This window comes from Drosophila elegans, unplaced genomic scaffold, assembly GCF_018152505.1.
Source record: "Drosophila elegans isolate 14027-0461.03 unplaced genomic scaffold, ASM1815250v1 contig_520, whole genome shotgun sequence".
NCBI classification, from domain to species: Eukaryota; Metazoa; Arthropoda; class Insecta; order Diptera; family Drosophilidae; genus Drosophila; species Drosophila elegans.
The window spans coordinates 2,057,458-2,070,236 of record NW_024545903.1 but is presented as its reverse complement, the minus strand read 5'-3'; the positions used below and the strand labels follow the sequence as shown (position 1 = coordinate 2,070,236).

General features: G+C 47.9%; 4 protein-coding genes across 5 annotated transcripts; 2 read left to right on the top strand and 2 right to left on the bottom strand.

Annotated features, from left to right (window-relative positions):
- Positions 1 to 2: 2 nt before the first annotated feature.
- LOC108149107 lies at positions 3 to 2,910 on the bottom strand. Its single transcript, XM_017276506.2, has 5 exons — positions 2,819 to 2,910; positions 2,433 to 2,759; positions 2,182 to 2,372; positions 1,652 to 2,122; positions 3 to 1,589 (listed from the first exon to the last, which is right to left on the bottom strand). The coding sequence occupies exons 1-5, from the start codon at positions 2,840 to 2,842 to the stop codon at positions 38 to 40; spliced, it is 2,565 nt and encodes an 854-aa protein (XP_017131995.1). The 5' UTR covers positions 2,843 to 2,910; the 3' UTR covers positions 3 to 37.
- Positions 2,911 to 3,481: 571 nt separating this feature from the next.
- On the top strand, positions 3,482 to 5,346 carry LOC108149092. The gene is made up of 6 exons (XM_017276488.2): positions 3,482 to 3,703; positions 3,757 to 3,901; positions 3,958 to 4,083; positions 4,414 to 4,563; positions 4,626 to 4,866; positions 5,230 to 5,346. The coding sequence occupies exons 1-6, from the start codon at positions 3,576 to 3,578 to the stop codon at positions 5,247 to 5,249; spliced, it is 810 nt and encodes a 269-aa protein (XP_017131977.1). The 5' UTR covers positions 3,482 to 3,575; the 3' UTR covers positions 5,250 to 5,346.
- Positions 5,287 to 8,670, top strand: LOC108149091 (origin recognition complex subunit 3). Its single transcript, XM_017276487.2, has 4 exons — positions 5,287 to 5,466; positions 5,526 to 6,338; positions 7,147 to 8,381; positions 8,445 to 8,670. Exons 1-4 carry the CDS (start codon positions 5,440 to 5,442, stop codon positions 8,539 to 8,541), a joined length of 2,172 nt encoding a protein of 723 aa, XP_017131976.1. The 5' UTR covers positions 5,287 to 5,439; the 3' UTR covers positions 8,542 to 8,670.
- Positions 8,588 to 12,565, bottom strand: LOC108149090 (valine--tRNA ligase). 2 transcript variants are annotated; one of them, XM_017276485.2, is made up of 6 exons: positions 12,500 to 12,565; positions 12,234 to 12,449; positions 11,921 to 12,088; positions 10,594 to 11,856; positions 9,396 to 10,425; positions 8,588 to 9,328 (listed from the first exon to the last, which is right to left on the bottom strand). In XM_017276485.2, the coding sequence occupies exons 2-6, from the start codon at positions 12,417 to 12,419 to the stop codon at positions 8,826 to 8,828; spliced, it is 3,150 nt and encodes a 1,049-aa protein (XP_017131974.1). In that variant the 5' UTR covers positions 12,420 to 12,449; positions 12,500 to 12,565; the 3' UTR covers positions 8,588 to 8,825. The 2 variants fall into 2 exon arrangements, with proteins under 2 accessions (XP_017131974.1, XP_017131975.1); XM_017276486.1 differs by having other exon boundaries at positions 12,234 to 12,445; positions 12,500 to 12,558.
- Between the last annotated feature and the right edge of the window lie 214 nt (positions 12,566 to 12,779).

Sequence of the window (12,779 nt, the reverse complement as noted above, 5' to 3'; positions counted from 1 at the left end):
TATGTATATATTTATTTAAGTCGGTTTGTCGGGCACATTATCTGTCTGTATTGTCAGCGAGTGCTGGTCGTCGCCGTCGACAGCGACGCTTGACTCGCAATATGATCTCGCCTTTTATTTCCTCGTACTGGTAGTCGGTGTTGCCCAGAGAACAGCGCTTGATCACTGTTGAGGTATCGTCACCCAAGCTAGATCCCATCGTCTCGTTCATGCTGACGTCCTCGTCAGCCGTCGTCAAATTAAGTGTGGGTACAAGAGGTGCCTCCGTTGAACTATCCATGTTGATTTTTCTCTTTTTTAGCGGGGTTTTCTCAACGGATGGCTTTTCCGGTGTGCCCTTCGGTGATAGCTTCAATTTCGTCTTTGACTTTAACGGGCTGCCCTGAGTGGGGGACTGGGTGAGCATCGAAACAAGATTCTGTTTGGGCGTCTGCAAAGCTCTATTCGATGTCGAGGTCACTACGGTTTCGTCTGGTGACTGCTGATGCAACTGCTCCAATGCCATCTCAATGGCGTCTTCTTCGATACTCAGATTTGGATAGGTGGGATCGGCGACCCTGGGCGAATCTTGCTCGCTCGTCAGCATATTCATAGCAGCTTCCAGGATAACCTCGTCGTTTTCATCATTATGGTCTACTTTCGTTGAGTCTGGCTTAGCGTATAGGACAGTGGCGGACTTTGTGGGAGTATCGTCGGTAGAGCTGGAAGGTTCCTTCAACTCGCCTAAACGAAGGTTGTGATCATCCACACCTGGGTTCTGCTCATTTGACTCGGAGTTCGGGATTACTGTTGGGTCCGTGCAAGGCTTGTCGACTTTAACAGCAATATTTTCGATGTCCGCTATCTTAGGCAGTCTAATATCCTCGATGATCCTTATTCCGACATCGGGAGGTGTAACGCAATCTTCTGAAGCTTTCTCATTCAACTGAGAACACTTTTCAGTATGTACGCTGGCAGTATTTGTTTGTACTGCATTATCTATTTTATCCTCGATTATATCTGTTTGAACTTCAACAGGTTCATGCGAATTATTTATTTTGATGTCCATTTCAACTTGCGGTTCGTTTGAATGCTTTCCGCTTTTAAGTAAGTCCAGCTGGTGAACTTCAGGTTTGGAATGATTTGCTGGAAGGAGTTCACTGTCTCCATTATCTTTCGGCACATCTAAATTTAAGCCCAGAAGCTTTGTTTCCTTTAATTTACCATGGGCGGAGCCTTTTGAACGAGTCGGTAAAACATTAATCTTTTTTTGGAGAGACTTTGTCTCTTCTTCGTTCAGCTCGACTTTGTTGTGGACCAAATCTACGGTTTCTGGCTGAGAAATTATGTCCAAACCCGGAATTAACTCTTGTTGCAGTGTGCAGACTTCAGCGAAGAGACCAGCAGTAACATCTTTTGGTTGTTCCCTACTGGAGATCACATAAAGATCTGAAGCATGATCAATTTGCTTGGTAAGCACTTTCCTCGAAGGTTGCAATTCAGTGGCCATTTTGGCCAACTCAAGTGGCGGGCTCTCGCTCGGCTGGTCATTCGTTTCATCGCCGAATAGGGTCGTCATGGTATGGTGCTTTTCTACTGCCAACTGGATTCTGCAACAAAAGTCATATGCTGCTGTTAACAATGGTCACTAATGTCCTTTTGTCTCACTGACCTGGGCGACTGGGAACGGCTACGTCGTCTGTGATGCCGGGCACTGCTATCACGACTCCTGTGGTGATCCCGTCTGGTGCTATGTCTTGGACTCCGGCTGCGGCTGTGGCGCCGATCTCTGGATCTCTGGCGATCCTCTTCACGTCGAGTGTGCGTGCTTGATCTCCGTTCGTTGGTCTTGGATTGTACCAGCTTGGGAGATTTGCTTCGTCTGTGTGACTTCTTCGGATCTTCTCTTGTGCTCGTTTTCTTTAAATCATCTTTTACGACCAACTTCTTGACATCCTCTTTTGTGCCAGACTTCTTGGTCCCTTCTTTGGAAGCCGTCTTAAAGGGGTTTCTATCGGTTTCCAGATCCTTCTTGGCAACTGTTTTGGGCTGAGACTCCTTGGAGCGCTTACTTTCGGGGCATCTTTCGCCTGGCTCTTCGACCTCACGCCCTCGCTTTCGCCTGAAGCAAATGTCGTCTTTTCTGTAGAAAAAAAAATGAAGTGTTAGTTGGAAATTGCGGTCTGAAATTGGTGTATTTACTCCTTTCGCAGCTGTGCAATCAGAGACTCCTTTCTTTTCACCTCCGACTTGGCCGTATCCAGCAGATTCTGCAGGTTCACCTCCATGGCCTTTATCTTCTTCCCGAGCGCTTTGTTTTCAGCCTTTAGTGACTCGATTTCAATCAATGCTTTTGCGTGTTTGACCTCCCAAGCCAGCAGCTCCTTGGTTTTCTACAAGAGAGTAGAACTTCGATCAAACAACGTGGGAAGGATGCCATATGCATGACCTACGCGATCCTCCGCCTTCTGGAAGTCGTCCAAGTCGTCGTAGATGTCCAAATCCAAAGATTTATCCATTTCGTCGTGTTTGGTTCCCTCTTTGATCGCCACCTCATTTAAATCATCATAGATGTCCAAGTCAAGGGATTTGTCCAGTTCCTCAGGCTTTGTCCAACCTGTGCTCTTCATCCCGGCCATCCGCTGTTCCTTCAGAGCCAGCAATTCTTCCAGAGCTTCTGGAAGCACCAGTTCTTCTGCGGCTTTGCTGCTGACATAAACATTGTCCTCAGTAGTTTCCTCGTTGTCTTTCCCATATGCTTTTGCCCTTTGGGGACGGCCCTTAAATAGGAAGATTTTGAAAATTTAAAGATCGTTATGCAGTTTGTCCATTGACTCACCTCAATGTTTAATTGGTCCGCCATTTATTAAATAAATTATAAACACAACACCTACGGGCCACCAGTTGAAAAACACTTTTAGAGATGGACAAAGTATCCTAGGGATGGGCTATCGGTAATTCAATCCGAGTAACCGATAACATATGACTGTTGAATCGAATAATTTTTGTTTAGACGTCATTAAAAACGAGCATAAATAGTACGCCGCCTTTACTAAATTTATAACTTATAGCTTATAGCGATTATTATAAACAGATAGACAGGACAAAAACAAAACCAGATTTTTTGGCATTTTACAATAAAATTGATCATTGCTGGAAAAAACTTAAATACTTGCATAAACATCCGAACAGCCCAAACCTGCGATCATATTAAAATTTTTAGAATCCATGATTTTCTCGTAAAATATATGTATTTTGTTTATTTGCGCAAATCACGACGTTACCGAAACACATTTGAACGCTATGAGCAGATACTTTTCGATACATATTTCGATAAGCTGACCAAAAAGATTTATCTACTTTTAAAATAAAGATGACAAATAGTTCAACCGTTAACAGGACTTTCCAAAAGTTTTCATCTCAAGAGTCTGTAACAGAAAATGTATTTATTTATTTTCAATTTGCATCTTATCGAGCACTCTTTTGAAAGTCAATCTATTTTCTACTCAAATTAGATACAAGGATTTCCATTTGGAAAGGGGTTTTCCCCTTATTTACAAGGCACACAAATACCAATTACACGATTAACAACAACAATGGAAGATACGTTGGGAATAAAAGAATACTACAAAAGAGAGAGGAGGAAATTTGCTCTGATCACCTACCTTCTGACATTGATCTTTTTGGTTGTGGCCCTGGTGCAATGGTGTATTTTCTACTTTGTGTACGCATATTACGATTCCGTCTTTAAAATGTTAAATTTTTCTTAATTTTCAGAGACATTATTAACCATTTTTTTACATTTTACTATTGGGTGAGCTGTGTTTTCTTTGGTATAGGACTGGTACTTCTCGTAGTTTTCATTTTCTTTGAGTCATTGCGCTTTAAAAAGATTGTAAATTGGATTTTTGCAGTGCTAATTGTAAGTCGGTAAAGTAATCCATAGCCCTATTTTAAAACAGTGATTTTCTTTTTCAGTTCGAATGCATAGTGCTTGGGATGGCGCCATTGATTGTTCGCCACTATAAGTATCAATTTCTTTTTAGCTTCATCATATGGACCCTGGTTTTGGCCTGCTTTATAGTGTGCGGCTCCTATGTACCGGTAAGAGAATCCAAAAAAAAGTTTGACTCAAAAACATAATACTGTAATTTTGTGATTAGTGTTACATAAACAGTCTATTTTTATACCCTTGCAGAAGATATTATAATTTCAGTCAGTCTGCATTAAACTTTTCCAAAAGTTGACCTCATATTGCTGGTATAATCGGAAAAAGCCGGATCGCCCGACTATAGTATATAGACTAGATCGACTCTCCTAGTGATGCTGAGCAAGAATATATATGCTTTATAGGGTTGGAAATGTCAACCTGAAATTATAATACCCTCTGCAAAGGTATTATTACATAAGTTCTTATCGCTTACATTCTTTAAGCTTGATCTGACGTTGGATGTGGTATTGTTATTTGTCCTCGCTGTGGTGGCCATTATAGGCGCTATATATTTCGTGATGCTTTACATAGTGGCAAATGTCCCATATTCGTTTATCGTCGCTCGTGGTTTTATTATCATCAGCATCTTAATGGTTGGTACAAAACCAGTTAATAGATCAAGTAATCGAATGCCATTCAACACATCTCTTCACAGTTTGTCATGTATCACGCGCAGATTATAAACGGAGGAAGGTTTGCCGAGATGCGCACGAAGGACTATTTCCTGGGAGCCCTAATACTGTTCCTCGATTTCCTTCTTATGTATCTTTTCTCCTTTCAAGTGGCTCCAAAATGGTCGGACTTTTGTAACCGCGAACTTTCGAATAATTTGGTACTGTTAAGAGATACAACCACGGCGAATCCATATTGGAATACGTGGATGTGGACCAGAGAATGTAAGTCTTCGGTATTTTCTTTCGTATTGTTTAGTATTTGCTTGCTTCTGTAAAACTAAGTTCAGACTGAAAAAATATTTGTGCCCTAACTTTTATTTAGTTTAAGCTCATTTAAATGAATGTACTTTAACCCTTTCATTCCCGGACTAAATAAAAATACACATATGTTGCCTGTAGACAACGGGGGGTTTGAAAGGGCTAACGATTACTTATGAAAGTTTTTTAGTATTGCCAAGAATGCTATAGCTTTACCAGCAACAAAGGAAACACACAGTCAAAAAGGAGTATGGAGTATATTAAATAATTATCATAAATTTATCAACAAAGTTAAAGTGTATATGTTTGAAAATGCCGCCTTCGCAGATACCAGCACTACCCGCTAAAGCCGTTAACCAACACTGCCGCGCTGTTGGCGCCAAACACACAGCTGTCAGCTGTTTCCATTTCCATTTCGCGTTCTACCGGTGAACAAACTTAAATTGGCACACAACAGAGCTGAGCTAAGCTAAACAAGTAATTAAACGCAACCCGGCGACTCCACGACTCACAGACTCGACGCGACAACGAGGCGCGATGGATCCCACCATTTCCGTGTCCAAGGTGAGCTGGTGATTTATTTATTTCGGGCATCTTTTTTCTCACCCATAGTTATTTCTCAGGGTTGTTTTGTCTACAAAAATGGCGCTACGCGAGCCGGCAAAAAGGCGGCCGGCAAGCGAAAGCGTCCCGCTGCCGGATCCAGTAGCCTGCTGGGCCAGGAGGTGGTCGAACAGCCCTTCTACGTGGAATACCGAAGAGCCTGGAACCAGGTGAACCAACACATTGCCGACCTGCAGCAGCGCAGCTACGCCCGCACCCTGGACCAGCTGGTGGACTTCGTGGTGGGCCAGGGACAGCGGGAGGCCCGGGACGAGGTCCTGCCCACTGCCGCCCTGCTGACGGGCATCAATCAGCCCGATCATCTCAGCCAGTTCACGGCACTCACCCAGCGGCTCCACTCTCAGCGGGCTGCAAGGGTCTGCGTGCTGCAGTCGCGCGATTGCGCCACCCTGAAGGCCGCCGTGGAATCCTTGGTCTTTGGACTCATTGAAAACGAGGATGCGGATGAAGAGAACGCCGCCGGTGATGACGACGAGGAGGAGGACGTGGCCGACAGGGATCGGAAGCGGCTGCGTCGCTCACAGTGCACCATGAAGCAACTGAAGTCCTGGTACGCCAACAACTTTCACTCGGAACGAAAGCAGCGACCCCAGCTGGTGGTCATCCTGCCCGATTTCGAGTGCTTCGCCGCCAGCGTGCTGCAGGATCTCATCCTAATCCTGAGCGCCCACTGCGTCGCCCTGCCGTTTGTCCTGGTTCTGGGCGTGGCCACTGCCATGACGGCCGTGCATGGCACTCTGCCGTACCACGTCAGCAGCAAGATCCGTCTGCGGGTCTTCCAAACACAGGCCGCCCCCACGGGCCTAAACGAGGTAAGACTGTAGATCCCTTCAAGAATTAATTTTAAATACTGCGCTTCCTTTTCCGGCCGTACCAATTTTACATTCCTGATTCTTGGTTATCAGTTATTCGATCTAGTAACGTCCTTCTGTTCGTTCTTCAAAACTACTTAATTTTAATAGGTTTTTATTGAAAATATCATCATTCCTCTTAAATTGTTTGAATTTGAAACATTTTAAAACAGTTATTTTAGACAATGTTCAATTGAAGTTTAAAATTAAAAATAAATATTTAGCATTTAAAGCCAGGATCTCTAAATTCTTAACTTAAATAAGTATTTATTAGTCAAAAGGTATGAGTAAAAGGTTAATAATGTAACCTTTGTTTTTGTGATAAATCCTTTAAACAATAAAATGTAAAAATCCAAAACAGATTAGATGATCGTAAGAACTGTCAAAAAAAAAAGTGCATGGAAGAAAACATTTTTATTTGATTTTTAAACGCTTTTCACAAATTCAGATTTTTAAATTTTGCTATGATTTTGAAAATGCTCATAGATAGATATGATCTTTATATAGATGACCATATAAAAGATTAATAAGACATTTATTTTCCAAACCTTGTACCAAAATTGGTTGACCATTCTTAAAATTTTTTTAAAGTTAAAATACCACAAATAACATACCTGATAGACTATAGCTTATTAATAATAATTATATTATAAAAACATCTGTTGGCCTGTGTTGTCTCGCCTAAAACTTTGCCAAACTACTTAACTTTCTTCCAGAAAGATTGCCATTGTTATTTTATTGTACTTACCGATATGTATTAAACTCTTAGGTGCTGGATAAAGTTCTGCTGTCGCCCAAGTACGCCTTCCACCTTTCGGGCAAGACCTTCAAGTTCCTGACGCACATATTCCTGTACTACGACTTCTCCATCCATGGATTCATTCAGGGCTTCAAGTACTGCCTGATGGAACACTTCTTCGCTGGGAATGCGTTTGCACTGTGCACGGATTACAGCAAAGCGCTGGGACGGATCAAACAGTTGACCCACGAGGACATGGAGACCATCCGCAGGCTGCCCTCGTTTCGTCCCTATGTCGAGCAGATCAACGACTGCAAGCGCATCATAGCCGTGCTCACCGACGACGACTACCTGAAGAAGAAGCTGCCGCAGCTGCTGCGCGACTGCCTGCTCCACTTCCTTCTATTCCGCAGCTCGCTGGAGTTCCTCACGGAGCTGGTCGGCGATCTGCCTCGTTGTCCGCTGGGAAAGCTGCGCCGAGAGCTGTATGTGAACTGCCTTAACAAGGCGCTTGTCACGACGCCCGAGTACAAAGAGTGCGTACAGATGCTGAGCTTCCTGTCCAAGGACGAATTTGTGGCCAAGGTGAGCCGCTGCCTGGACAGAACCGAACAGTTCCTGGCCGACGAGATAGCTTCGCTGGAACTGGGTGAGGCCTGCACTGCAGTGCTGCAGCCTCAGCTGGAAACTATTCGCAAGTCAGTCGATGATGTGGTCAACGCTAGCATGGCAGCAGTAAAATCACCTATCGAAGAACGTGCGCCGACCGTCGAGCATCTTACTGCGGTGGCCTCACGCCAGGAACTTAAGGAGCAGCTACTGCAACGCAGCAAGGAGGACAAGAGTCGGCAGCAGCAAAACACACCCACCACTCAGTTCGCTCGGGCCCTGCAGAAGACACTGCAGCTCATCGAGTCGCTGCTCGTCCAGGACCATCTGCGCCCGCTGCCCAATGCACCGCCCATCCACGAGCTGTTCGTGTTCATCGACATTGCCACCGTGCGCCGGAACATAATCGGAGCACCGCGAGCGGCGCTGCACACGGCCCTCAACAATCCGCACTTCTACATGCAGTGCAAGTGCTGCGAGCTGCAAGATCAGGCCCAACTGGTCGGCAGCCTGCCCGATCTCTCCGTGGTCTACAAGCTGCACCTGGAGTGCGGCAGGATGATAAACCTGTTCGACTGGCTGCAGGCCTTTCGCTCTGTGGTGAGTGGCGGCGACCACGAGGATGGCAATCAAGAGCAGATCGATCCACAGATCCAGTGAGTATCTCATTTGGTTCCCTTCTGCAATATCCATTGATTCTTGCTTTCACTCCCATCCAGAGCCCGCTTCACACGCGCCGTAGCCGAGTTGCAGTTTCTGGGGTACATCAAGATGTCCAAGCGCAAGACGGATCATGCCACCCGATTAACCTGGTAGTTTCAGATATTGGGATATCAACAACGAAAATCCCTAGTCTAGCAAATGTTATTTCTTCTATTTATTGATCGCTATTGAGGAAAATAGCATGTGTGGGACGTTATAAATAAATAAAACACCTTTGAGTCATCTAATCTGTTTGAAATGCATAGACTGTTTTAGACAGTGAAGCGCCATAGCATATAAATATGTTTAAGTAAAGCCCAGCAGCTGGCGAGGCAAGCGTGCTAATAGCGTAAAATATCAATCACCACAGATCCCGACCAGCGGTCAACGTTCCCTGTTCACATCAGCTTGAGTGTCTCGATGGCGGCAGCAATGCGCTCGATCTCGGCCTGCGATTCGGAGAGCTTCGTGTCGTTGGCCTCCTGCACCTCGGCGGGCACTTTGGTGGCATAGTCGGCTGCCTGGATGGCCTGCGTCAGCTTGGCCACCGTCTGCACCAGCAGATCGCTCTTCTTCTGCAGCTTGGCGATCTCCTTGTCCGCCTCCACGAGGCCCTTGAGCAGCAGATGCACCTCGCACTGGCCAGTCACCGTCAGAATGGCGCATCCTGGTGGTGCCGGGCTGTCGAACTCCACCTTGGAGCAGTAGGCGATTGTGGCCAGGTCACCGACATAGCGCTTGAGTATTTCACTTGGCACCGAATCCGTGCACACGATATACACTTCGGTCTTGACCTTGTTGGGCAGATTGTAGTCTGATCGAGCGGAGCGGATGATGCGCGCAGCCTTCTGAACGAACTCCACGTCCGTCTCTATTTTAGTACTACGCCAAGATACGTTGCCTAGAGTAAGTAATGTATGTGGTTTAAGCAAAAGTAGATAAAAGGGAGGGAACTCTTGATTTCTTACTGGGATAACTGGCCACACAAATGCTGGGTGCCGGATTGGCTCGCGGCAGCCGCTGGTAGAGCTCCTCCGTGATGAACGGCATGAACGGCGAGAGCAGGCGCAGACCAAAGTCGAGGCAGACGTAAAGGGTGCGCCTGGCGGCGGCCTGCTGTTCCTCGCTGCCGCTCTGGAAGATCGGCTTCAGGCACTCCAAGTACACGTCGCACAGGTCGTAGAGCCAGAAGGCGTAGCAAGCGCTGGTGGCGGCCGCAAAGTCGTACGATTCGAAGCCGTTGTTGCATGCCTCGATGGCAGCCGCCAGTCGCGAGAGGATCCATGCGTCCATCTGGTTAATTGCATCAGCAGCACTGACCTCCGTGTCGAACTTCTCGGTGCCGGTGAAGTAGAGCAGGGCGAACTTGGTGGCGTTCCACAGTTTGTTGCAGAAGAAGCGATATCCCTGGACGCGATTAATGTCCAGGTTGATGTCGCGCGCCTGTGTGATGTAGGCGCACAGGGCGAAGCGCAGCGCATCCGAACCGCACTCGGGAATACCCTGTGGATAGTCCTGCTTTTGGCCCGCCTTGGCCTTTTCGATCTCGCGTGGATCCAGATTGGAGCCCACAAGTTGGGCATTGAGCCCCTCCAAACTGATGCCGCAGATCACGTCCATCGGGTCGATGACATTGCCCAGCGACTTGGACATTTTGCGGCCATGCGCATCCCTCACCATCGGATGCAGGTAGACCTCCTTGAAGGGCAGCTTGCCCAGCAGCTTTTGGCCGAAGAACACCATGCGTGCGACCCAGAAGAAGAGAATGTCGTGACCCGTCTCTAGCAGCGACGTGGGATAGAAGGTCTCCAGATCCTTGGTCTTCTCGGGCCAGCCAAACACGGAGAAGGGAAAGATGCCCGAGCTGAACCACGTGTCGAGCACATCCTCGTCTTGCTGCAGGACGATCTTGCTGGCGTCCACTCCGAATCGTTCAGCTGCCTTGTTGAGAGCCTCCGCCTCGCTGCGTGCCACAATCCAGTACTGCTCATCATCGCTCTGGGGAAGAAGGCGAGATCCGAGTTAAGATTTAACTTAATCGAAATTTTAATGCGAATCTAGTCTACTTGTTACCCACCACGTTTCCTTGTGCAGACTGGGAACAGTCGAACATTACACATTACACATTACCCACTGATAGGTGGAACCCAAAATCAATTCACTCACCGTTCCAGCTTGGATGGTGGGGTCGCTGAAGCTGACATGGTAGGCCGGGATACGGTGGCCCCACCACAACTGCCGCGACACGCACCAGTCGCGGATGCCGTCCATCCAGTGGTACCACGTCTTCGTGTGGTGCTCCGGGATGATCTTCAGGGCGCCGGAGCGCACGGCCTCGGTGGCGGAGGCGGCCATGTCCGAGCAGCTTACATACCACTGGGGCTTGATCAACGGTTCCACCACGTCCTTGGAGCGGCTGCAGATGGGCACCACCATGGGATTGTTAATCGTTTCACGATACAGATTCAGGGACTTGAGTTTTTCCAGGATCTTCTTGCGGCAGTCGAATCGCTTCATGCCCGTGAACTCGCCGTAGTCGCCGATAATAAAGCCATCGTCGTTGAAGATGGTGATGAAGGGCAGGTTGCAGCGCTTGCCAACCTCATAATCGTTCGGGTCGTGGGCCGGGGTGATCTTCACAGCTCCCGTGCCGAAGGCCATGTCCACAAACTCATCGCTCACAATGGGCAGGCGACGCGTGCAGAACGGATGGACGACGAACTTGCCAATCAAGTGCTTGTACCGCTCGTCCTGGGGATGCACGGCCACGGCCGTGTCGCCCAGCATCGTCTCGATACGAGTGGTGGCCACAATGATCTCCTCGTCGCTGCCGTCCACTTTGTAGGCAAACTTGATCAGCACGCCGAACTCCACCTTTTCCTCGTAGCCGGGAATGGCGAGGAATGTGCGACCGGCAATCTCTACCTTATCCACCTCGATGTCCGAAATGGCCGAGCGCAGTGAGCACGACCAGTTGACCAGCCGGGAGCTGCGATAGATGCTGCCCTCTTCGTGCAAACGGACGAAGGCCTCGGTGACGGCGCGGCAGAGCTTAGGGTCCATGGTGAAGGCCACCCGCGTCCAGTCGTAGGAGGAGCCCAGGCTCCTCAGCTGATCGTAGATGCGGCCGCCCTTCTCGCGGCGCCAGTCCCAGATGCGTTCGATGAACTTCTCGCGGCCAAGGTCGTGCCGGGAGAGTTTCTCGTCGCGCCACAGCAGCTTCTCCACCACCACCTGGGTGGCGATGCCGGCGTGATCGCAGCCAGGCACCCACAGCGTGGTTCGTCCCTTCATGCGGTGGTAGCGCGTAATGGCGTCCTCGATGGCATTGGTGAGGGCGTGGCCCAGATGCAGGGATCCCGTCACATTGGGCGGCGGAATGATCATTACGAATTTGCCATTCGGATTGGGGGCATCAATGGATGCGCGCTGGAGGTTCGCAATGGATTAGTTTGTTATTACATGGCCTTGACATTGACTTGACGGGACTCACTCCGTACTCGGGCGTGAAGAAGCCATCCTTCTCCCACCAGCTATACCATTGGGCCTCCACGTAGCGTGGACTGTAGGCATCCGGCAGGGGGCCACTCAGATCCTTCTTTTCCCCAGGCGCCGTTTGGGCCGAGTACACGGCAGCCTCTTTCACCTCCTTGGTGCGCTTCTGCAAAGGGTGGAGAAATGTAGTAATGGATCAAGGCATTAGCTTTCACCAGCAAACAATGGACTGCAATTAGTGCCTCTCACTTGGCCACATAACCTCGTTTCGAGGCCCCAATTAATGGTGCTATGGAAGCGTATTTACCCACCTCGGGCTTCTCCTTTTTGTCACCCGCCGCTGGAGCAGCCGCCGCCTTCTTGTCCAGCTTCGCCTGGAGCTTGGCCAGCTTCTCCGCCTTCAGGCGCTCCTTCTCCAGCTGCTTGGCCGTCTTGGGAGGATCACCTCCAGCACCGGCTGGTGCACTGGCATCGTTCTGCTGTTCAGCCTCGGGCATTTTCACAGGTGTTCGCAGGAATAAATCTGGCTGGTTCAACCGTGAGTCAAGTGATGAAATGGCCGGAGTACATTACTCACATGCAGTTGGACTGGAGTCGCAGAAAAAACAGATGAAAACGTGTGCAGTTTGGAGGCAGGGTTGCCAACATCTGTTTTTATTTGAAATTTGGCGAGTCTGCAGTTTTGTTGGTTTAATTATGAGCTAATTATTATGTTGTTCTAAATAATAAAAAATGTAAATGGAAATTTGTTTTATTCAAATTAACTAAAAAAATGTATTTTGTTTCCTGCATATTAGATTATTTGTGTCATTTAAGAGAGGTTATTTTTTAGGGAATACTCGAAATTGTATAAAAAT